This window comes from Corvus cornix, chromosome 5 (assembly GCF_000738735.6).
Source record: "Corvus cornix cornix isolate S_Up_H32 chromosome 5, ASM73873v5, whole genome shotgun sequence".
Classification (NCBI taxonomy): domain Eukaryota; kingdom Metazoa; phylum Chordata; class Aves; order Passeriformes; family Corvidae; genus Corvus; species Corvus cornix.
In genome coordinates, this window is record NC_046335.1 from 9,891,441 (window position 1) to 9,915,994 (window position 24,554).

Below are 24,554 nucleotides of genomic sequence, written 5' to 3' on the forward strand. Positions count from 1 at the left end.
CTCTGGAATGATGACAGAAAGCTGCAGACTAATCTGCAGGCTTGGTTAACCTGGAGGAGAAAGGATGAAAGAAATTTAGAAACAAAAATGTGCTTGCCCTGAGGAAACTGGGAGATGCTAGTGCTAGACCTTAAGTGGGCTGATCTTGAGCAGATCCTGAGGAATTGGAGGATACATGTAAACTAGATACTTCATAACTTGGATATTAAAGTGATGGGTCCTATAGGTAAGTGGACAAACAGCAAGTTGTGTTCTTTTTCTGTTGCAGAGGAAACCATCTGCAGATTAATTGAGCAAGGAAAATTTTTGGAAGCTTGTAATCAAATTTATAATCTGGATCATTCTGGAAATGATGGTGTGGGAAAGTCTGAATCACTTTATGCACTGCTGGCTGAACGAATGTGGACTGTAGTGGGAGAAGTACTCAGTGGAAGTGATAGGATGCTCCTGGAGCCATTGCAGTCAGTGGGGGAATCACTGAAGTGGGAGAAGCAGAAGGAAGCAGAGTGGCTTGGCAACAGCCGAGAGATGGAGTCTGTTTCCACCTGGAGTCCAAACTTCTGGAGAAAAGATCTGGAGGAAAAACTAACGCAGTACATGGCAGCCCAGATTCCCCTGTTTAGTTCCTCTACTAACACAGAGGAGACTGCACTAAAACAGCACCTGAGTCATCTGGAAACAACATTTCTCCCCAGCCTGGAGCACAGGAGTGATGTCTTCAAGGAAGCAGGGCTGCTCGTCACCTATGCCCGCTGCCGTCATGCCTGTTTGTGTTCTCACCTTGCCACACTTACTGACAGTAACTGTCTCAGCTTCAGCCAATGTCTTTTAATTTATGAATGGAGCATTAAAATGTACAAAAGGTATGTCTGAGGGACTTTTTCCTTCATTTTTTCTGTATCTCTATTTTTCACGTCTGAGAACAATCCCTGCTTCCTGATAATGCTGTGATGATCAGGATTCTTGCTGAGTTTAGATTTGCCCACTTGTCTCTTTTATCTACTGTGCTCTCAGAATCAGAGCCTTTTTTCATTGCAGTACTTCCTCTTTCTGAATCCTTAATACCACATTCAGGGTTTACCTAGGGTGGACAGGTATTTCTCTGCCTGTTGGACATGCACAGTTTTCTGCTTTATTGAACAATTTCTTTCCTTGCATCAAGCCTTTTTTAGCAAGATCCATAATACCCCAATTACCCCAGAGTAATTTTCCCTGGTCTTTATGTCAGCATGGTACGCTATAGATTTCTCTTGTTCTGCCCTTGGTTCTCACACTGCTTTATCTGGCTTGTAATTTTTCCAGTTTTTTCTGTATTTCCTTCATTAGTGTTCAGATCACTAGAAAAACATGTAACAGATCATTAAATTCCTTTCCAAGTTTGGGGAAACCGATATGGCTTTCCCCTTGATCTGAAGAGTGGCACATCTGGGACCCTTTGGCCCAATGTGAATTCAAAGTCTGTGGGTGTCATCAAAGCCTGCAACCTTCTTGTGATTTCTTTTTTTATGGTGGATGAGGCATTTGATTCTCTGTGTTTGTGGTTTAATTGCTGCTTGGCAGCTCCAATCTACTTATGCCCTAATAGTTCTCAGCCTTTTTGGATTATTTGATTGCTTTCATCCAAGCCTACAGCTTCTCTGTTTCTTGTATTAATTACACTTATAAACCCTTGAGTAGCTCATAAGCAGTTCATCAGGTGGGCTCTTCTCCCAGCCAGCTCCTGAAGGAGGGAAGTAGTGTGGTAGGTACTCACTGGCCATCATCAGGCAAGGGGTCAGGAGTACCACTTGCTGCTGCTTTTAAAATGGTAAAGCTTTGGAGTAATGGATTGATGAAATATTGAAAATTTAATAAAATTGGAGGTGAAAAATTATGTAATTTAAATATATAAAGGAAAGTCAAATATAGGAAAAAATGTATTATACAAATGCTGAATTCCTTCAAGAAAAAAAAACCAAACCAACCAAACAAGTAAGACCAGTAACTGTATTAGTCAGATGGCAGTGAAAAAAGTGGAAATGAGAAGATTCTAGACTTCAGCATTTGATTTTTCCTGTCTAAATACAGTTACAACCTCCATGAAAGCTCATGAATAGATGCAGTTGTCTTGGTATATACCTGCTTCTTATTCCATTCTGAGAGAATATGTGACACTTGCAAAATTGTGCACCCATGCAAGTGTGCTTGGGAGACTCTCCCCAAGCCTAAGGAATTCAGCAGCAGCAGTGAGGGAAGGGGAGAGGGAAGCAACAAGCAAAAATCTTAACTTGGGCAGCACATGTAGGAAGAAGGAAAAGAAACAGCACAAAAGAATAGCTGGCAAAAGGCCATTGTAAAGATCATCTACTGTGCTGTGGCTGCCCAAGCATGACAAACACTGCTGGGTCCTTGCAGGACACCCTGTTTGCCCCGTGTGAGGCTGTGGTGCCAGGCAGGGGATGCCAGGCAGGCGATGCTGTGGACCCGCGGGAAGCTGCCCTCTGGCTGAGCTCTTGTTTCTGTACACAGTGGCAGCCAGGCGTGTGAGAGACCCGGGCACATCCCCCAGCACAGCCTTTCCCTTGGTGCGCAGTGCCTCATGTGGATTATTTTGAAGACTGAGGAAAAGTTACTTGCAATCGCACTGGTAAGAACTCAGGAGTTTTACCCCAATCTGCCTGTTCTTTTCCCCAGGTCCTAAATTAAGGGGTGCCCTTGTTAAATAGCCAGCTCTGCTCAGGCATGTGCGAGCCCCGAGGTCTCCATCTTCACCAAGTTTCATTGCAGAGCACAGATGTGAAGATCCATCCCTGCTGCCAAAGGGATGCTGGCCTGTCCTTGCTCCTCCGCAAGGAAATGCTGCGACATTTGCAAATCTCTCTTCGTTCCACTGCTGCATGTTCAGAGAGCTGCAACCTGCTCTGCTCAGAAACGCATTTATCTGAAGGAAAGGGAGACTATGGGTGAAACCCACTTCCATATTGAGGGCCATTTCAAGATGTTGTTCATCTTTTCTCCATCTGTTAATGATCCCATCATGTGCAACAGTTGGGGGTTTTTTTGCAGCCCCTTTGCCTCAGCTGTGCAGGATATTGAGGCTGCTAGGTCTGTCTGTGCATGGACCCCTCACAGTTCTCTCCAGCCTACTGGACTGACTCTGCTGAGGTTAGAGCAAAGATTATTTCCAGAACTCAGCACAACAAAATGTGCAGCTGGTGCCCATCCAGCAGCCCTCTGCAGAGAATCCTGCCTTGTGATCCCACAGGTGACCCCAGCCCTGAGGCTGCAGCATCTCTTTCTTCTCTCAGCAAAGCTCCCCCTTTGAAGAATTCTGTTGAGACATGTGGAATACAAATGAAGCCAGGAAGATGTGTTGTAGCAACGGGGAGTTCCAGAGGAAACCATGTTATTTGGAAAACTCAGCGGGGCCTCTTTTATTCAGCTAAAGCTGAAATGAAACTGCAGGAGTTACCTCACTCAGCTCTCTTGCTTTCCATTTCCACCAGCCCCTGGGGAACAGAGGAGGGGAAATTCCATGGCAAACTGCTGAATCATCCCAGGGAAGGTACTCTAAATTGCAGAGATTTTCCTCTAGACTTATTCCCTGAGGGAGAACACGAAGGTAGTCACAAACACGGGAGTAGAAGTGCCAGCTGGTGACAATGTGCTTAAAGCCTACTGGTTTCAGTGTTTAAGGATCATTATGGGCTGTTTCTAATCATTACCCTGGAGAAGACCACGTGTTATTAAGCTCTTTTTTTATCATTTGTTTCAAAGAAGGAGGTGACTTAGGACAGTGCCACTGAGGTTATCCTAGAGCAAGTCACTGAGTCATTGACAAGCCCTCAAAGAGGCTGACTAACAGTGATGGGAAATTTACCTTTTTTTTTTTTTTTTTTTTTTTTTTTTTTTTTTTTTTTGGTTCTCTCTAATGTAATAGCTGAAGAATGCTTTTGCTTAACCATGGGCTTTCTGCTTTCCTGATACACTGTGTGCTTGGCAGACTCACCTCAATCTGGTAGTGGTTATGAGCTCTTGTGCCATGCTGCCCCGAGTTTTCATGCCACTTTGGATCCTGAAGCATTGTAGCTCTATGTGGTGCTGCATTGTCCAGAGAGAACAGAGCTGGAAGTGCTGGACAGTGTAGCACAGCATTGCCCCAGCTTGCTTCAAACCTGGCCAGCTTGGGACCAGCTCCAGATTCAAGCTAATGAGCTTGAGTGGACATAAGCTGACTCCATATGGAAAAATTATTGATGTCTCTTCAGCTCAGTGGCACATCTTATAAAACCTGTTTTATCCCTCTATTTTTGGTTCTAGAGTAATTCAGCCCTTCATGATGCTAATATACAGGAAGTTGCTATTGAGCAAAAATCCTGTCATTATCTCTGAACAATTGTCATATATAATTGTGACTAAACCACGTGGTGTGTGTTTTGCCACTTCAATGGATGACTACATTTTTCAGAATGAAAAGATCCTGACCAGAAAAAGTCATGGTCTGCTTTGCTTATGAATACCTGGCTTATCGCTGGGTGTGGCAGCTTGATATCTGTGCAAAGTAAAAGCACTTGAAACAGAAATGAGTGGTGTGAACTGTGACCATATCTGAAGGTGCTGAGATCTCAGATGCCACATGGAGTTCAAAACCACTTCCAAACTCCAGTGTGGGGAACTTGGTCATCTCTGCATGCAGGAAGCATTCCCCTCAGCCTGGACACTCTGGGGCAAGGGAGCTTTGTGCCTTTGAGGTTGCAAAGTTGGTGAACTGAAAATGCTGATGCCATTGACTGGGTTGTCAGTCTGTCACTTCTGCCCTTGTTGTACTGGGGAATTTGACATGAGTGCAAGGCAGACCTTCCAGCATGATGCCAGGGTTCATTCTCATGCTCATTTACACTGACTAGCAAAGGATCGCTTGGGTCTGTGTCTTCTCTTTTTTTTCTCTGTTTTTTCAAATGGACAAAAGGAGGACTGAGAAGTTCATGTTCTGCAGTCAGCACAGGTGTACTGACCATCCACGGATCTGAAGCCTTGCAACATTTTGGTCAGACAGGAAGGAACAAGAAGGAAGCTGTGCCTGTTTATGACAGCAGAAGTTCTGGTCCTCTCCACGTTGGAGCTTTGGTGCCTGAGATGCTGGTATCACTACAAGAGCTAGGACAAGCAAGCTGTTTCTATTTCAGACACATCATCTGATCCAAAACAACTAAGTGCTGCAGCTCAACAAATTATTAGTTGCCTTGCAGTTCCTCACTAAGCCGTGCTCTGTCCCATTGGGGGGGGTAGGCTCGAAGTGTTTGTGCAGCTCAGCTGGGATGTGCTATCTCAGCACATTGTGTTCACACATTTGCTCACAGTCAGGTGATGGCACTTGTGAGGAAAGGAATTTTTCTTGGTTGTTTGCAACTGCTTACTTGTCTTTGATTAGCACTTTTCAGTGAATATGGGAGAGCAGTTGTTTTGAATATACTTTCAATTAAATTCTTCAGCTGACAACCAAAAATTTCCTAATTCATCAGCCAGAAAAGAACAAAGACAAAAATGGGAGATCAGACTTTACATTCCTTGGAGGAAGATTCAGAAATGAAATAAATAAGTGAGCCAGTCTTTTCATTTTAAAGCTTCTATAAAGGTCAGATCATGTTTTAAGCAACAAGCCCTTTCTCTGCAGTGTTAGTTTTGTTTTTACAGTCATTCAAACTAGCATAAGCCAGCCAAATCTTGGGAAATTTCCCGTTGTGCAGCCTCATGGGGCCCATCTCACCATGACAGTAGCTCTAAACACTAACCCCTCTCCTCTTGGCATTCACAAGTCCCTGGCTCAAGCAAGGGAATGGTTTTAATTATGCTTGCTGGTTTCTGCGGGTGCTGGTTGGAGAGAGGAAGGGTGGAAAATTTCAGCTACAGTAGCTGGCAGCATGGAAATGTGTCTAAGCATTGTTTTGCTGTGTGGGCGCCTTCATTTGAGCTAAGCTAACTAGGGAAGGCTGTAGATAACCCAAGCTGACACTGGGATGAAAGAAAGCTGCAAATCATTTAAACTCAAACAAACAATGTAGAACAAAACAGAACAATGTTATTAGGTCAGCTGGAAAATAGCCAGGCTTTGGGTCAAATGAGACAGCCAAAAAAATAGAAGCAGAACTTCATCTAGTCCAAATGCATAATGAGAGGCTGGGAAAGCTAACTCATTATGAATGCCATTGTATCTAAACTGTACTTTTTCATTTTCTTTTGTCATTTAGAAGGAAGTAGGGAAAGCCCTGAAAGAAGCCTTTGATATTGGGAAACCCCCTTGTGCGGATGCTGCAGTCATTGAGGTAAACGGGGGGGAACTGAAAAGCTCCCATACTTCAGGGCAGTCATGTTTTTGCACACAAGTATGTGGGTATTTGGCAAGACTCAGTTTTGCATGTCTCAGGCTAAGCTCAATGTATTAAAATCCTGCAAGCTGGCTGCCATACTTAAACTGTGTCTGTTTGCTCCCAAACATGTTTTTGTCCTGGGCATACATAAGGAAAAAAAAAGCCTTACTAAACTAAGGATAAGCCTGAGCTGATTCAAGCTGAAGCTGCATTTTCATACAGGCACCTGGATCTTCCTGTAACCTTTTGGCAAGTTGTGGTGTATCTTACCCAGTCTGCCCTGTGTGAATTCTGCAAAGTGCTTTTATAAAAGGGGAAGAGCTGCCGAGCTGTGGCAGGGCCCCATGTCTGGCAGTGCAAAATGCAGGCAGGCTGCTCCCTGCTTGTCCCTGCTGAGACTGCTGCCCTGGTGGATCAGGGAGAGCAAGGGGATTTTGCAGAGCACAGCAAAGACAAGTGCTCCAAGGGCATTGCAGGAGCACACCCTGCTGATTGATGAGCAGCACATACCTGTGTGGGCAGTGGGTGTTTGGATCAAGACCGGCAGAAGGATTAAAATAAATCTTGGAGTTTACATGTGGGCTCAAGTGGTGCTAGAGATCAGGGGCAGGTTGTGGGCTGCCATGACTGTATCTTTCTTCTCCACTTCCACCACCCCAGCGGCAGTCCCGTTTCAGGTCATGAGAGAGGGAAGTAGTTCCATGGTCCTTTGGGATGGCAGCAACCTCAGGCTTTGGAAGCATTGCAGATCAACAGCAGCTGGTTTTCCTTGTGAGGATACAGCTTTAGCTGGCAAGCACTGGCTTTTCTGGCCAATCCCAAACCCAGGCACCAAATGCAGAGCTCACAACAGGGACTGTTTCCTCCTTGCCTTGCCCTGCACCTGCTGGAGCAATGGAGGAATGATGTACCTGTGCTAGGGGGACTTTTAGCTACCAAGCTGTTTCTTTTCCTGCTCCTGACTCACAGTGAAAAATTTTCTAACAGGAACTAGGACAAAGCCTGGTTTGAATCCCCTAGTCCTCATATCTGTAACATCTGGCCATGCTTCAGCATGAGCTGTTTCACTGTGTTGTGTATGCAACTGACAGGTTTGAATGCTCTAGGGTGGGTGATGGAAAAGCCTGGATAAATAGGAAAGCCTTATGAAATTACCACCTCCTCAATTTTCTCAGGCTGACACTTAAGCTTCAGATAGAAAATGAACAAGGTGTCATGGAAACTCATCAGCCGTGGTTTTCTGACACTTTGGGGTGGTGTATTTTATCCTGTCCTTTTGGGTGAGCTTTTACATCTGTTGTAAGCAGTGGAAAAAAGGGTGTGAGGCACCCTTTGTCCCTGGCTGACGAACACTGGGAGAGCACAGCATATGGGTCCATCTGTCTCCTTTTATCCATCTGGCTCTCCTCCCCTTGCAAGCTTTTGTTTCCACAGAGCAACTAATGGGCACCATTAGGTTGCCACCTGCTCAAGCCAGCCCAATATGGGGTGAATTTTGAGCTGTCTGGCATAGCCCACCTCCTGCAGACACCTGGGCCACCCAGCTGGGGTCAGTGGGGCAGGACATGTGCAGTAGGGTTTAACACACAGCTCTGTGTCAGGTGTGAGTGGTGGTGGCTGGGAAGGTGACACCTGCCCTCTCCAGGCACCCCATGTAGAGACCCTGGTAGAGGTGCAGGGCACACAGTTAGATCTGTCTGACCTTCTTTTTAGTGGCTGTACCCAAATTTGTCTGTGAGGGTGAGTCAGATGGAAGCACAGCTGCTCCCACAGATGGCAGGTCTACGGATGAGCTGAGCTGCCGGGCTGGATGTGGCCAGCAGAGAACATCTGCAGGGACAAGCTTTTCCCCAAGCACAGGCCTGCTGACCACAACAAAAACAGTGGTAGCAAAGGTGTGGGGTCAGGCATTACAATCAGGTTAATGAAAAATACATCTATTTCCACAAGGGCTCTCAACTGAAGTTGTTGCCTAGAGGGCAGAGGGATTTGCTGCAGGGTAAGCAGTAGGATGTATTCCTGTTCACTGCATAGGGAACAAATGGCCCTGGCCAGTTCTCTTCTCACATGTTGTAATCCACAGATACTAACAGAGAAGACAGAGACTGCCAGGCAAGTCAGTGAGATCCTGAGCGAGAAGGTGGAAGCTGAGTGCCTGGAGGAGTGCCTGAGATTCCTGGAGAGGTAGGAAGGATGCTGTTTTCTTCCTTGGTGACATTCTTAATGCTCAAAAGAAAGAAACCCTGATGAAGCAGCTGGTGATGCTATGTTCACCTGGATCTTGATGGCTGTTTCTCATCAAGCTGTTACCGGAGAGACAGCACTTCACTGCTGTTTGTGTCCTCAGTATTTGCTGTTGGACTAAAGCTGAAGGAACAGAGTGCGTCTGGACTAGCTGGGACAGGATAAGGCCTTGGGGGATGTTCTGGAGAGGCTCAGACCTTAAACACACCTGGGAAGAGGGGCAACCATGTGTCCAGTACCCAGGTCTAGACCTTCCTACCCTGGCTGTGCTTCCCAGGCACAGTGTTTTCTGCTGGCTCCGTGGGAGGGTGGGGAGCTCTGCTCTGTCCTGGTTCTCATAGGAGAATGAATGTCTTCTCATCTTGCCTCTCACCACTTCCTCTGACTCCCTTCATCTGCTTTTTGTTCTTGGGTATTTCTTTCCCTGTGTATCCCCCGCAGCAGAAAATGCCAGGACTGTTGGTTACAGGTGGTATTTCAGACGGAGAGTTGATTTAAGATCCTTGACCCTCCACATGATGAGAGGAAGGAAATTCCTATAAAATGGAGTTGTTCAGGAACTGTTTGTGAGACTGAGACTGACAAAGCAGTCGACAGACCTTGTGGGTTATTCATACACACTGAGACTTTGTTCTGCTGCTTTATCGGCAGAGCCTGAGTTGCTTCCCAGAAGGAAGTGTTGCAAATCAACCTCCTGCCTCTTAGTCCCTGGCAGGGGTACCCAGGCAGCTCAAGGGCTCTCCCTGCCATTCCTGTGTTTCTCTTCCTCACCAGCTGGGCAGGGCAGAGACTGTCTTTGTCATGCTGTAGATCCCACCTTGGGGATTGAAAATGTGTGCTAAAAAGACAATCACAGAATATTTCTTGAGTTTGCTATTGCTGTCAGACATGTTATGGAGTGTGCCAGATTAAAGGTACTCTTTCCTGTTTTAATTTAGCTATGAAGATGAAGTAAGAAGCTTTCTCCAGCTTGATGGCTGCCCGCAGATCTGCACCAGCTTACGAGTCCTGGAGAATTGCTGCCTTCTCAGGTTAGAAAACAGAGCCTCGTGACATGGGGATCAAAATGAGTTTTCTGCTGGTCTGATCTCCTTCTGACTGTAGTATGAGGCCAACCTTGCCTCCAGCTGGATCTGGTCATCCAACCCTGTGCACACCAGCCTTTAAGCATGGAGGAAGCCAGCTGCTGTCAGCAAGACCCCTTCAGAGCTGTCCTGGCTGCCCCAGCAAGAGGGAGGCTCAGATGGGGGCTGACTGTGGGTGACTGGCCAGGGCCTTGACTGCTGCATTGGCAGGGCTGTACTGCCACTTTTTGCCTGCTCCCAGGCCCTGCAGGTGCAGGGGCTGTAGCCATCTCCCCATTCTTGCACTGAACAGGAGGCAGGCAGCAGCGCTGTGTCACATGTGGGGACACTATCCTGACTAACCCTGCCGTGGGTTGTGATGTCGTTCCTTTCCCTGGCTTGATCGTCCTTCAGCAGGAAAGCCTCATAAAGGTTGTGTTGAGATGTGTGTGCTAATGCACTTGGCAGGTGCAATCTTAAGTGCTTTGCTGAATGAAACCCCATGGAATATGCCAGGCTCTCCCTGGGGTTGCTAGGAAGGAGGGAAGCAATAAAGCACAGAAGGGTGGAGGAGGATGTTTGAACCTACGAGCTAATTTCAGAAGCACTTGCAGCAACGGAGAAAACAAAGTTGCTTCTCTTCTTCCTGTGTAAAGTTATCTGGGGATCTCTGGAGTCAGCAAAATGCCAAAATCCAACATATGAGCAGTGATTACTTGACATCAGAGCATTGTGTTGAGCCTAGGTAGCTGCTTTGTTTGTTGTATTTGTCTGTTGCTGATGCTGGATCCTAGACTGAATACTTATGAGTCTCTTTTATGTAATCCTTTACAGTGTTACTGAGAATGAAGTTGTACACTGAGCCTTTCCAGAATTTAAAATGTCTGGTTTCAAGCTGGTGATAATTTTAACCAGGATTTCCTGACTGGAAGACTGTTCTGATGGAAGATATTTGTTTGCCTTGTATTTGTAGATTGTCGAAGGCACACAGATGCTTACCCAGACTCTACTTGTTGAGGCTGCTTCATGCTTACTTGTTTTTAAAAATACTAAAATTTTTTACTGATCTGATCTCATTAGTGATGGGTACAAGTGGCATTTGAGTGCACTGAGCTTTCATGTCCTTGTGGCAGTGTCTTAACGAGTGCACAAATGCAGGTCACTGAGCTGGCTTTGGACCTGAGCATGTGTCCGTTCAATTACCCAGGCAGCTGTGTTGGTTACAGTAGAAAGAGTTTTGATCTGAGAGAATAGCATGATTTGATCTGATCAATACTTTCCATATTTATTTTTTTTAACAGAACTGTCTGGCATAAGCTAACATACATTTGCAGTGTCAGCACTGGCCAGAATGTTAAGGTAAATGCATTTCTAGACAGGATGGAAGATGATATTATGGAGCATTTTCTGCAGACCATCACTTCTAAAGTCAAGGTATGGGAGACACATTTTAATTCTGACTGTTTTCAGACCATATGAGTGGCATGCACTTCCCTCTCATGATATGATTTGGAAAGGGTGAAGCCATAGTTTGGCCTTCAAGACCAGTACTCTCCTCTGCCTTGTCAGAATCTGTATGGACAGCTTCACCTTTCCCAGTTTTGGGATCCCAGTTTCACTGTGTGTTTGTTGTTGTGCTACAGATGGGTACCCAGATCCCAAAAGTTGAATTTCACCTGGTACCTATTCATTCCCATCAGCTGGGCATCTTCCCATGACAGTGATAACTCACAGAGCCCAGGGCTGTGCTAGGTAGTCAGGATGTAAAGAAAGCTGACCAGAAATGTGTCCCTTCCTTGAGATAAGGTCCCCTTCCTTCACACTTTCTAGTATCAGCCTATTAGCCCAGACACCCTTCGCCCTTCTGTCTGGAAAACACAGAATTCCAGGCTACTAGAAGTGTGTGATCCTGTGCAATTCCCTGGGAGGCTCCCCTGAGCATCTTCAGGCTCATTGCACAGGATCCCTCGGGCATGCTGAAGGCAGCAAAAAGAAATGACAAGAGAAACTCTGGCTACACCGTGCAGTTTTGGTCTCCAGAGCTCAGTGCCAGCCTGTCCCATGGGCCCACACATCTACATGGGAACTGGGGGTGGTTCTGACAGGGAGCATGGGCAACCCTGGGGGGGAACAGGAGACCTAGGGCTCAGCTTTCAGTCTTCCAGGTTTGGGCTTAAGAAGTTAGTACATCCTTCCCGAGCTGGAATTGTTTCTTTCTTTCATGTTTTGCTTTTCTTTGAAATAAAGGCACAGGATGCTGCAGTTTGTGGAGGAGTCTGTTTCCAAGAGCAGAAAGAGCAAAGGCACAATGATCTGTGTCTGTTGTTTGTGCAGTGTCTCTCCAGGTGCACCCTTTGACTCTGATTCTTTTCCTCAGGGAACACTGAAGGACCACTTCAAAAAGTGTGACACTGGTTTTGACCACATCCTTGAATCCTTAAAGCAAAGCTTTTTGACCTTTGGGAAGAAAAAAACAGATATGTATGAGGTAAGAAATAAGTAAGAAAGTGAGAACAAGATGTTACTCAGGAAATCATCCTACAAGAAAGATGGAGAGGGATTTTTTCCAAGGGCATGTAGTGACAGGACAAGGGGGAATGGATTCGAACTGAGAGTAGGTTTAGGTTTCAGGAGGAAGTTCTTTGCTGTGGGAGTGGTGAGATGCTGGAAGAAGCTGCCCAGAGAAGCTGTGGATGCCCCACCTCTGGAAATGTTCAAGGCCAGGTTGGATGGGGTACTGAGCAACCGGTTCTGGTGGAAGGTGTCCTTGCCCATGGCAGGGGGGTTGGAACTAGATGATCTTTAAGGTCCATTCCAACCCAAACCATTCTATTATTCTGTGAAATCACTAAAACTAATAATTGAATTTTTGGATGGCACAATATTAGAACATTAATCCAAACTACAGTTTTGCCTGTTGTCAAATGGGCTTTTAAATATCTAGTGGTCTCAGTCCTGTCCACCAGAGATGGACAGTGACAGCTGGGACCTTTCTGTAATTTCAGCAGAGAAATCAACAAGTGAAGAAACGGGGAAACTGAATGTACCTCCCAAATACAGAGGGGAGCATTAGGCTCCCTCTGATCCTACCATTGCCCCAATACCATTATACTGGAAATCTTCTCAGCTTCTAATGTGCTTCAACTTTATTTGTAAGGATTATTTATCCCTTTGATGTGGAATGGACACAGAGGGGTGAAAAGTCCAGATTCTTAAAGGGCATAGTCTCTCACACAGAGCATTGGCAAAGAGAACCTCACAAAGTACCCAAGTTTTTTCACCTTTACAGTAGCCTAAACAACTTGTCTAGGATCTCACAACACCCTTGAGTCTATCTCTTCAGCAATGAGGTTGGTACCTGGTGTACCCTCTCTTGTGTGCAGGCTGGATTTGCTGCTGCTATGTGTGCCACATGTCCTCCTAAGCAGGGGACTCCCAGGTCTGCAGTCTCTTTGTCAGTGATGATTTTAATTAACATTTTGCAATATGGAAAAAGGTAATGGAAGAGAAAAAATAGGATCTAGTCTGCTGTTGTTCAAAGCCTGTCACTGGACATTATGTCACATTACTTCTGGGGCAAGCAGCAGCTCAGTGGTGAAATGCTGTGCCAGAGCTCTCTGTCTCTTGCTTTGTCTGTTTTGGACAGAGCTGGGGATTTCCTGTACCTTTGGACTGCAGCCTAAAACTGCTCTGATTTCAATTGCTAATGAAATGTGGTTTCTGTGCAGCAGCCCACCTCCCTTCAGAAACACTCACTGTCCCTGTTGGGCACTGCATGGCCTCTGCACTGGGGTTCCTCAGCAGGTAGTGGGAGCTCAGAGGGAGTTGCCCAGGTGACTTCTCTGTGCCCAGCCACAAATGTGTGCCCAAGGGCCCTGTGTCTAGTGTGGATGCTCCAGGGAGGCTGCCTCTAGCTTTATAGCCCAAGCTCTCCCCAGGTGATTGTATTTCTTAGCCAAGCCAAGTGTCACTGCAGCTCTGGAGTGTGAGTGACCTCTGGCTCAGCTAACTGGTCCCATTGCTTTTGACTGGATGTCTCTGCACTTACCATCAAGGTTTATGTCATCCACATACAGCTTGGGGGTTGTCCAAGTGTTAGATCAAGAATTTAAAATTAATACTTAAGCAAAGAAGTGGGACAGCCATCTGCATGGGCAGAATATCTGCTGTCTGCCCTGGTATAGGTGTGGTCTGGACCTTGCTCAGTGCAGGGAAGTTAATCTGGGTGTCTTTGCTCCGGAACAGGCCCTCGTCAAGGCTGTCAATGCCATCATTATTACAGAATATATGCAGGCCCTTCTGACCACTCCCAGGAAACCATCTTCTATGCAGAGGAGGAGGATTGTCAACAAGATAGAAGAAGATCATAGGATGATGCAAACCATCTTTAAAGAGTGCTTAGTAAGTCTTTGATATGGTTACAGTTTTGCTCTCTTTCATCAAGAGCAATACCAGCAGAGGAAAAGACTCTGAAAGCAACAAAAAAGCTTAAGAGTTTTTACCACAGGAGTATCAAGCTTCACAGAAATGACAGTCAGATGTGCTGACAGCCCTTCTGATCTGTCAGAAGCTGTTAGTCCATGGTTTTGAAATGTGTGACTGGAGGAGGCAAGTTTCGCACTGTTGCCACTGACACAAGAATGAGGCCTGCTCCTCTGAGCTGGTGAGACAGCTCCAAAGCTGCCAGCTCCCCCCATCAGGCCTCTGGTACGTGGCATCGAGTGGCAGTGCTTTCCCTTGAGCCTCTGCAGTGATGAACCAAAGAGGCTGCTCCACATCTTCACCTGCTCTGTGGATTGTCCTGTATGGCTGCTCCTCCCTGGACATGGGGTGTGCATTACTATCGCTCCATCCAGCCCCTCCCTCCCCACAGGCCCTTTCCAGCCCCTCAGAGCTGGGATAATGGCTGCCTGAGACATTTCCCTGTGCTGTGGCGTTTCCTCATGGCAAAAACATGCTGATGCTGTTGTGGTTGCTGACAGTTGTGGAGAGGAACGAGTCTTCCTGCAGGGGTAAACACCTCACACCATTAGGAGGTAAAGGCGCATTGCAGAAGATTGGGTGTAAAAGCAGAGCCACACCTCTGAAGAAAACTTGTGCAGAAGTACTGGTTCTGCTTTGCAGAAACAACTTCAGAAGCTTAAAAAAGCCTCTTTGCTCAATTCATAATCTGGTGTCATTTGCAGTGCTGCACACAGCATCTGTGGGTGCCACCAGGCTGTCACATGGGGTCCTTTGATTACCCAAGGGCAAGGACTGCAGTGGCAGCAGTGTCCCCTCTTGCGGCTGGTCCAGTTGGAGAATCACTGCTGTGCAGTGTCCCTGGCATGGCTCATTAGCAGATGCAGGCTGGGAATGTCCAAGCATGGTGTTTCATAAGGGGCTGGGCTGAGCAGCACAGCAGCAGTTGCAAAGTCAGTCTGGTAACAGGACTCATCTGGGACAGGGCATATAAACCCCCGTGGCTATACTGGTTTTAATAATTTCACAAATGCTGAGTCATTCTCACAACTTGCCAATTTAAGTGCTAGGGACTGAAAATCTATTTTCTCACAGATGAGTCCCTTGCAAGCCATTTGTCAGCAATTCTTACCTTGTCCAACAAATAAAATGAAATAAAAATGATCGCCTGTAGGCTTCTCTAAAATCCTCTCAGACCCATTATAATGAATGCATTAGTTTCATGGTGGAAAGCTGGAAGCTGACAGTGCTTTTAGCTGAAGACCTACCTCTCCTGGAGTGATCAATCACAGATGAATCAATGCTTTGAGCAACTGAGCCATGGGCAATAGCAGGAAGATTCTCTAATCTTAACTCTGAAGTTTACCAGTAATGCTGTGCTCAGCATCAGCTTTAGATGTAATGTGCATGGAATAGTGCAAAGGAGATACAGGAAATCTACTTATCTATTAAAACCCTACATTCAGCTTGGGTGGAAAAGGGCTGCATCTGGTTAGCACTGTTTCACCAGTGTCCCCAGTGTGTGCACTTTCTTACTTGATATGAGAGCACCGAAAACCTTGGAGGTGAAATGCACAAGTGATTTGCATGGAACAGCCTGATCCTCAGTCATGAGGCACACGGTTATGCATGCGAAATATGTACTCTGCTGCAGACTGAATTTATTGTGCAGTTTCTGCATAGGCTGCACCTGCTCCCTGCCCTCTCTTCAGGCTCTTCCTTCCCCTCCATTCCCAAAACACATTAGGAAATACCTTGCTTTTCTCCTAAGAGCATTACGTGTCAAAGGCACTTAAACACTGCTGACAAGACACCTCTCTTTTTTTCCTATTAGACTGCAGGCTGTTTGCCTCTGACCTTGCCTGTCTGTGTAGTGCTTAACTAAATCTGACGCCTTCAAATTAATTAGCATTTTGTAATAGTGAGCTTGCCAAGTATGAAGCTGTACAGTACCAGTGCCTCAGGAGCTGAGTACAGCTTATGCACTGAGCAGAGCTAGACATGTTGTGTGCCTGCAGTGCAGGGGGAGAGGGGGAAGGCTGTCTTCAAGTATTACTATTATTTTTAATTTATGTTCAATGCAGAGGTGTCACATGGAGAATGTGACTGCTGTTTCTAATGCCCTCTGGAGATCAGGGGAACCTGGGCTTCTCCTGCCCCATTTTAGCAGCCCGTTCTCCAGGTTTGCTTTGTCACAGAGTCTCTGTTGATGTGGTGGCATCAATAATTCAGGGAAGCAATTTAATTGCATTACTGCACTGATGAAAAATGTGAGCAAGACCTGAAGTTCTCTCTTAGTGGTTCATCTGCATTCTGCTTCTCCAGCTCTGCTAAAAATGCTGTGTGTTTTTTGATGAGACTTTTTTCTCCTGTGTGCAGATTAGAGGGAGTTGATCGTATGCAGCATCTACCAACCATGTCATGTTCTTTACACTGTCCAGCCCTGTTTCCCACTTTTTTCTCTTAGAGGATCTGTGACCCCTCATCCTCTCCCCGAGGTTGCTTTTCTGTCCCTGGGCTTGTTTTGGGGTAGCAGAAATGCCAGTATGTTTGGCCAACAAAGCTTGTTTTCACATAGGTCAAGCACGGGGCTGTGCTTACCTCTAGAAGCAAACCATGTCTCACAGGGTGAAACGGCCCTGAAAGGACAGGCAATTTAGGTAAAAATGAGGTACATTTGCCAACTTTGCCAAAACAAATGCAGGAGGTGATTCTGCACTGCTGAAGATAGTTGCCCAGACACCCTGGAAGCAGTCTGTGACTGCTCTCCAGGTTCTTTTCTGCTACCCTGGGGAAAACCACATTTCTATACGTGCACAAACACTCCTGCAAAGCTTCTAAGCCACACAGAGAGATTCCCAGTCTGACACAAGTCCAGGTCTTAACACGGTGTGCTGTTTCTCTTGCCCTGAACACATCATTGCTTCTCTCCCCAGGGTCCTGCAGCTGGTTCTCTCAAGGATCCCATAAAAGCAATTTTAGAACTTCTTCAAACTTCTGATCCTGAGGGGATGAAAATAGCACTTCTGCCCATTCTAAAAGAATTTCCTGACCTCGGGTAATGCCTTTTATTGGTTTGACTTCTGTGCTTTCTTACATGATTACTTGACACCAGAAGACCTACAACAATATTAGTCCTGTGATACTTCTGCAGTGTGTTGGGCCAGGCACAGGGGCCATTTGAATGTACTCACTGGTGCCTGGTTTATAACTTTGTCCGACATGAATTGGTGGTGGAACCATCTGTGAAGGTGAAGGATGGATGAAGTTGCTGTCAACAAAGCAGAAATGCTGTGGAGAAGTACTACCTGAATGAAGAATTTACAGGCACATGTGTGTCAAATGTAGGTTTCAAGAACATCCTTAACTCAGGCATTTCATAACTTCCAAACCCTTGGCTTTTGGCTTCAACACTTCACCGAACCTTATATAACTAATTTCACAAATTTCTAGGTGTATTCAGCAAGAATATACACTTATATTTCTTGCAGGAAACTTAATAGAATTGAAACACAGCTTTTACTAGGAAGGAGAGATCTGAGCTAACTGCATTAGTTCCAAAGCCTGTGGTTTATTGCATCTATCTTTTGTTCTGATGTGCTGTGCTAGTGCCTGTGTTTTTCCAACTTGACAGGATTGCAGTTTAGAGCTCTCCATCACTGGATGCTGTGAAGGCCAAAAGTGTAAATACCTTCAAATGTGGGGGAGACAATTTATGGTAGATAATTATTTCAGTGCCTATTCAACATGACAGTCATGGTATAACCTGCAGCAAGGGAAGTCTCTAGACTTCTGTATGAAGGACTGCTGTAGGCAAAGAAAAAAACAAAAAGAAAGACAAAGAGATTATGTTATGCTTCATCTGGTTTCTTACTTCTTTTTTAGTTTACTACTTTTGAAGATGCTATTGAGCTAAAAAGCTGCTTATCTGATACAGCATAGCAATGATATATATATATATGTATATATATAGTATAGGAAGTGGGCATAGAAAATTCTCAGAAGACCCAGATCTCAGAGGAGGTCCTCCTGGTGTGAGTGGATGCACTGCTCTTGATTACAACAGATTTCTCTGTTTCAAGCTGTTTGGCTTGGTTACATTTGACTTATATCCAGTATGGTGTTACCCTGCTCAACAGAACAGTGCTCTGCAGAACAAAATCCTCCTTCCAGATGAACAAGAATTAGCTCCATTTGAGGGGAGAAAAGATACCAGAAATGCTTCCCAATGGTCATACATTGAGTTATCTGAAACCTTTTATGATAGATACAGGCCTTTTTCTAGGAATGACCTGAGCTGAACATTTTCAATACTTCACAGGGATGCTGTGTGCCCTGGGCTTGGGACCCATGAGCTCAGCCCTATCCCACACAGCTCTTGGGATATGGTCTCCCCCTTAGGTAGCCAGAGGGTGTCAAAAAGCAGCTTCCAATCTTTGGTCTGGTCCAGCAAAACTGAGTGATAGGAAACAAGCTTTTTTTTATTTTCTTGACTCATTCACTGACCTGCCCTCTTATTGTTTTGGAAGGAAGGAACACCTGAGTGCAGTGCTGGACATCAAAGACTCACTCAGCCGAAAAGACAGAGCTGCTCTCTTGAAGGCATTTCACGATAATTACAGGGAATCGGAAACAGAAGCAAACTTGCTTTTTGCAGATATAGAAACAAAACCTAGAAAATATGGACTCTGTGGCTGCCTCTGCTGCTAGCAATGGTGGGTGTGTGTGAGTGTGCTTGTGTGTAACACGGGTACCTGCGCAGGTAGGCGTCCCTACTTGCAGGAGGTGGAGCTGTAGCTTCACCTCCCCAAGGTCCTCATTGGTCTATTACCTGGCTCTACTTCCCCCTCTCTGCCTTCAGACTTCCACATCCTGGAGGATCATGTTCTAGGCAGTGCAGGGTGCTGAATGCTCAGATGAGTGATTCAGGTTACAGCAGGGACAAAGGAGAATACAGGGCTCTTTCTCCCCATCTTTCACTCCTGTCTGTGTGTCCCTGCAGCAAGGTCTCTCTGCAGCATCCTGTCCCTCCCAGCTCTTACCCTCTGCATGGGCAGGGTCTCCCAGGCAAGTACTGTTTCCTCCTAGCAGGGCAAGCCAAGGGAACCTCTAAGTGATCCTCCTGCTTCCCTGGTGCCGAGGGGAGGGATATGTGAGCCCCACTACTGCCCACTCCATGGCAGCCGCATTAATTAAACCAGGTTTGGCCCCATTTAGGTGACTGTGCCATGCTGTGAGAGCCAGAGGCAAGCGTGCCTACTGCATGCTGGCAGCAGCAGCTGGTGGCAGAAGGGAGGAGGGTTAAAATCAGAGAGATGACTGTGACTGTAAGGTGTTAAATCCAATGGCAAGAATTGCCAAGGCTCATTTGGAGCACTTGCAATTGCCTTTCAGTCTCCCAAGGGACTCCTTTGTAGTCACAAATGGGCATTTTTATTTTTGGGGCAGGTAAGTTGCAGCAGATATTGAAGTTAAGCAGCTCCTCATGGTTTTAAAATACTTAGTGGAGAACATACAGCTATTTTCTTCACTTTAAATAATTAGCAACTTCTTGTTAGTCCAAGTTTATCCAGCTCCAGCTCAGAGATGGGGAATTTTGTTTTATGTCAGCCAGGTCAGAGCCCTCAGCGATCAGAAATAGTCCTGCTCAGTTAATAACTACAGATTGTCACCAGTCACCTTCTGTTGCATAAGCTGACTAGACTATCTCAGGTTGAGAAGCACAGTCCCTTTCCTCCTCCACTCTCAGATGTCACCATTTATTTATAGTTACCCATGTTAGCAGATCAGGGATGAGTTATGCAGGACTCTGCCCTCCAGGCACAGACAGGCAGCAGGCTGCCCTGGTAGCAGGGAGAGAAAGCAATTAGAGAAACAATTAATAAGCACACAAGCTTCCTCTGCTAATGAAAACTGATTCTGATATAATGAACTGGCTGTCAGCCACCCACGTTTATACCCTCCTTTAAAGAAATTACCCATAGCTTCACTTTTGCTTTAGTAAAGATATCGAGGAACATGATTTTAAAGCATTGTAAGTCACTTAATCTCCTATTTGCTGAAATCCCCTGGGTAAACAGGCTCCCAAATCCCAGCAGACCTGGCTGAGTCTGCAGTGTGTTGGACACACATGTCTAGCACAGTTTGGTGGCCTTATCTGAGCTCAGAGGTACCAGCGAAGGTGAAATTAGTTCTGGGATGTGCCACCTTCCTCCTTCCATCCCAGCCCTGTGATTTTGCTGCCATGCTCTGGGGTGTGACCTGTGGGCACTCTGGAAATCAGCTACTTTTTCCTAGCCAGGAATACATTTGTTCCTCCTGCTTATGGAGGTGGCAGGACTTTGGAAAAGCACTGTTTTTGGTTGTTTCATGTTAGCACGAAACGTCCTTCCAGAAGAGGAGTGAGAATTGGCTAGGGAGGGCAGGCAGCAGCAGGGGTGCTGCTGCAGGCTGTGGGCCCATGGATTGCTTAGCCCAGGAAGTGGAGGATTTCAGCAGGTTAGTGTCGATACAGCTTCATACAAGAGTGTGCACAGGAGGGATGTTTCTGCTGTTTGACTCTTGCACATGTTCTGATGAGTGCTATTTAATTACCCAGCTTTTTTCTTGCCTTCCCTCAGGCCTGCTGGGAGAAACATGAGGCCTTGGTCCGCTGTGCCAGAATACGCAATCACAGCTCCTTGAAAGCTTCACACACAGCTGGATGCATGGAGAAGCCCGTCAGCCATGGAAGACAATTCCTGCACATTTGCAGGAAAACCATGTGGCACAAAGCCTATTCTTATATGTAAATTCCAGGAGAAGGATGAATGGGATATGGCAGAAAGACATTTCTTCAAAATTTCTTAAAGATTGCCACTCAGCTGAGTCCTAGTGGTTATTCCCAGGTTGTGGCATGGTGGCAAGTGTGGAGGAGGAAAAAGGTTTCCCCTCACCAAATTCCTCTCTGTTTCCATCCCTCGTTCCATGAAATCTCTAATGAAACCATGGACTGCTGCACCACATGGTGTCCCAGCATTGCAACCTCCTGAGGGACCCAAGACCTCTGTTAGGGAATCTTGCCTGGCGCATTGTGCTGGAAATTCCTGCAGGTCTGGGCACCTTGGTCTACCCCCCAAAGCCTGATCTGCACCAGGAGGGTGCAGACAGAGCTGCCTCTTCTCTCTCTCATGAAGGCTGTGACCTGCTTTGTGGGCAGCCTGCCATGGTGAGGTGTGGGATGGGAAACTCCTCCTGTATGAGTTTTACAGCTGGCTCTGGAGCATAGTCTTGCATTAATTTTTATACCTCAGTTACTGGAAATTTCCTCTTGGAGAGGGAGGGGAAAGCCTCATGGGAAGCAGGCAGTAAAAGGAGCTGTTTGTCCCAGCCTCCGGGCAAGGTCTCTGCTAGTTTTCAGATGTAAATAGGCAGTTCCAAAGGGAAAACACTGACTTTTCTTCCTGGTTATCTATGGACTACAGTCCCTAAGCTGGGTGTAGTTCAAGGCTCTCCTTCACTATTGTGTGAATATAGGCCATGACTGCTCCTCTCTGACACCATTAGCAAGCAAACAAACTCTACCTCAGATGTGCCAGTGCTTTTCTGAGCAGCCATTCCCCCTCAAGTCTGCTTCCCTAACAAGAAAAGGGAAAATTTGTGCGTAAGATGTCGGTGCGTGATGTGTCATGCCCTGGTACCCTGGGAAATGCAGACCCAGTTGGGTGCTGGCACATTCTGCAGTGCTGTGCCATCACCCCAGGGAACAGGTGTCCCATCCTAGAGCTCTGCATGCAGACAGGGTTCTGTGAGCTGGACAGGAGCCAGGACAGGTTTGTAATTGTCATTAGCTTTGCTCCTGGCACAGTGCTGAGTGTGGGGTGAGTGTCAGAGGAGCAGGAAGAAACAGGTTGCTCCACCTCCAGGGAGTCCTCTGTGTACTTTCAGGGCACCAGGAGACCTTGGCACTGTTACACTTCGTCCTTCACATCACTGAAGGGCAGCGAGAGGAGCCTGTGGCCTGCCTGCTCTTCCTGACTGCACAGCTGCTCCAAAAGCCAGCGCTGGTGTTCCTCACATTTTATAGCTATCCATTGTGGCTTCAGTGAGACCTTCCCTGGGATGTGGGAAGGCTGGGGAATCTGGGGGAGCTGCAGCCTGGCTGGGTGGGCATGGGTTGGGATGCAGAGCTGGATGAGCACCTGCCTTCTGAAGGTTGCCAGCCCTGCCAGGCACTCTGGGCCAGTCACCCTCCCCTCCTGCCAAACTGCACATTTCTTTAAGGGTGGGAAGGGATGAGAGACCTGGATGGCAGGCCCTATTGTGACAGCAGGGTCAGCGTCAGTCTCTGCCAATAGGGATTTCAAGCAACAAGCCTTCCAGAGAAAATAAATAGAACCCTCTCTGACATTTCGATCACTGTCGGGCTAAAAATAATCCTTCCGCATGCGGACAGCTCTGGCCACACACAGGGCAGTGTCTGTGTGTGTCTGTGCCGTTTGACATCCGCAGCCAGACAAGGGTGTGTTCTGCTTGGAATCAGCAGCTGGGAGCCCCGAGGGATGCCAGGCTTGCCATTGCTGTGTGCGCATCAATGAGGTTTTGTAGCAGCAAGTTTCTGCACTCTGTGTGAAGCATCCAGTCATGGAGAGACCAAATAAAGACTTGAGTTTGTCCATGAAGTTTAGTGTTGTTGGCACAAGTGAAGTTTTCCAGAGACAGAGGGCCCAGGGATGTGTGCTGAAGTGGGCAGGGGGGGTGATGGGGAGAGGCGGCCTGGTGTGGAGGCAGATGGTGTGGGAGGGATGTCCTTGGGCACCTGCAAGTGACCTGCGGAGAGCAGATGGTGTGTGGGGAGGCTCCTGGTGGCTCCCCAGGAGGAGAGGCAGTGGCAGGGATAATGCTGGGTCACTCCCTAGGACTGTTTGAGGTGATCAGGGAGGGGAGGAGAGGCTGCAGGGAAGGAGAATGTGGGATTTTCCTTGTTTGATGGAATGGATAAGGGATTTTAATCCACTCTGTTGTGTGACCTGAACTTCCCAAGTGATCCAGCCTCCTTCTTTCTAGCCTTCACCCTAACCTGGGGTTAAAGCACTTGTGTGGGATTTGCACCACTCTCTGCAGAGGGCTGGAAGCAGGGTCACACTCAGGATCCTTCTGCAGGATTACCTTGTGGCCTTAGGATGTGGGCAGGGACAGCCCTGCCATTGCCACCAGCCTGCCAGCGCCACCACAGAGCTGTGCTGTGCATCTCCCATTTGGCCTTGCATCCAGTGACTCCACCTCTGCAAGCAGGACAGGATCCCTCAGAGGTTCCCTGCACAAAGTCCCTCTCCCACTCCCTTTGCACCCAAGGCTTCACTGGGATCCCCTCGGCACAAGGGTTGTGCCACTGCCGTGTTCACCCATCACCCAGACCTGCCAGGCTTGGGATGTGGGCAGGAAGGAGTGACAAGCTGCTCTGGCTCTTTTGGAAGCTGTGCTCCATCACCTCTCCAGCTCTGCACTGGGCAGAAGGGTTGTGTGATGAGCAATGATTTGTCACCCGAGTCCCCCACACAGCTCAAGGCCAGGGTCTGGCTGCCTTCTTTGAAGTGCTGCTTGCCAGCCAGTCCCCTCATTTGAGCTCTTGTCTCCGAGGGTCACCTTCAGTGCTTGATGCTGAGGACAGTGGAAAGCAGATGCTCCTTAATTACGCTGCAAGATCTGAGGAAAGGCCTGACATTTGCTGAGGCGCCACCTGTGCTTCCCTGGTTTACTTAGTGGCTTTGCCAAGGATGTGACAGAGAATGGAGGGCTTGATAGTGAAAAACACAGGTAATACTCTAGTACATGCTGAGCTCTGTTGAATATCAAATGTACATGAGGAGAATCAATCTCTAAAACTGTGAGAACTCAGAGAAGGCAAACCTTCTGATTGAAAAGTTATATAGTAAATTGTGTTTTATTCCCTTCCCTCCCAGGAAGAAACTCATACGTTAATCCCACTATTAATCAGAATAACTTGCACCCACCTTTGAGGCTTTCTTCTCCAGCACCCAGCTGGGAGTGATGCCTGGTCCATGGGTGGGGAAAGGGGTGTGAGTGTGATGGGCAGCATGGCAAAAGCCACCACAGGCTATTCCCCCCGAGCACATCACTAAAGGCTGGATTTTAAGGCTGAAATGCCTGTCTTTACCGCAGCACCCCACTGTCCACGAGGAAAAGACGAGGAGGAGGCACTGGCGTGGGCTGAGGTCTCTGGCTCTGCAGCAAGGGCTGGGCTGGATTCCCCCAGTTCCCCCAGCGGCCCTGTGGACACCCGGACTGGGAAGGGTACACTCCTGGTGCCATCTAGTGGCACTGGAACATAAAAAGGGCCGTGGCTCTTTAATGTTTATTATTTGCGTTATTATTGTGGGGCATTACAGGGAAATATGCCTACGTGAAATATCAATTGTGTGGGCTGGGAGTGGCCCCT

General features: G+C 47.0%; 1 protein-coding gene across 4 annotated transcripts in view; it reads left to right on the top strand.

The window, feature by feature from the left end:
- The window catches only part of LOC104688868 (exocyst complex component 3-like protein 2), a 39,530-nt gene extending 16,754 nt beyond the window's left edge, over positions 1-22,776 (top strand). For 3 of the 4 annotated variants that reach the window (XM_019283081.3, XM_019283109.3, XM_039553406.1), the window contains 11 exons: positions 269-863; positions 2,509-2,626; positions 6,228-6,302; positions 8,431-8,531; positions 9,530-9,622; positions 10,957-11,089; positions 12,033-12,143; positions 13,901-14,056; positions 17,053-17,174; positions 18,646-18,831; positions 20,737-22,776. In XM_019283081.3, the coding sequence (XP_019138626.1) occupies positions 400-863; positions 2,509-2,626; positions 6,228-6,302; positions 8,431-8,531; positions 9,530-9,622; positions 10,957-11,089; positions 12,033-12,143; positions 13,901-14,056; positions 17,053-17,174; positions 18,646-18,826 (1,554 nt within the window). In that variant the 5' untranslated portion in view covers positions 269-399 and the 3' untranslated portion in view covers positions 18,827-18,831; positions 20,737-22,776. Of the gene's footprint in view, positions 1-268; positions 864-2,508; positions 2,627-6,227; positions 6,303-8,430; positions 8,532-9,529; positions 9,623-10,956; positions 11,090-12,032; positions 12,144-13,900; positions 14,057-17,052; positions 17,461-18,645; positions 18,832-20,736 lie in introns of those variants that run through there. The other variant, XR_002044410.2, reaches the window with a different exon arrangement.
- The last annotated feature ends 1,778 nt before the right edge of the window (positions 22,777-24,554 follow it).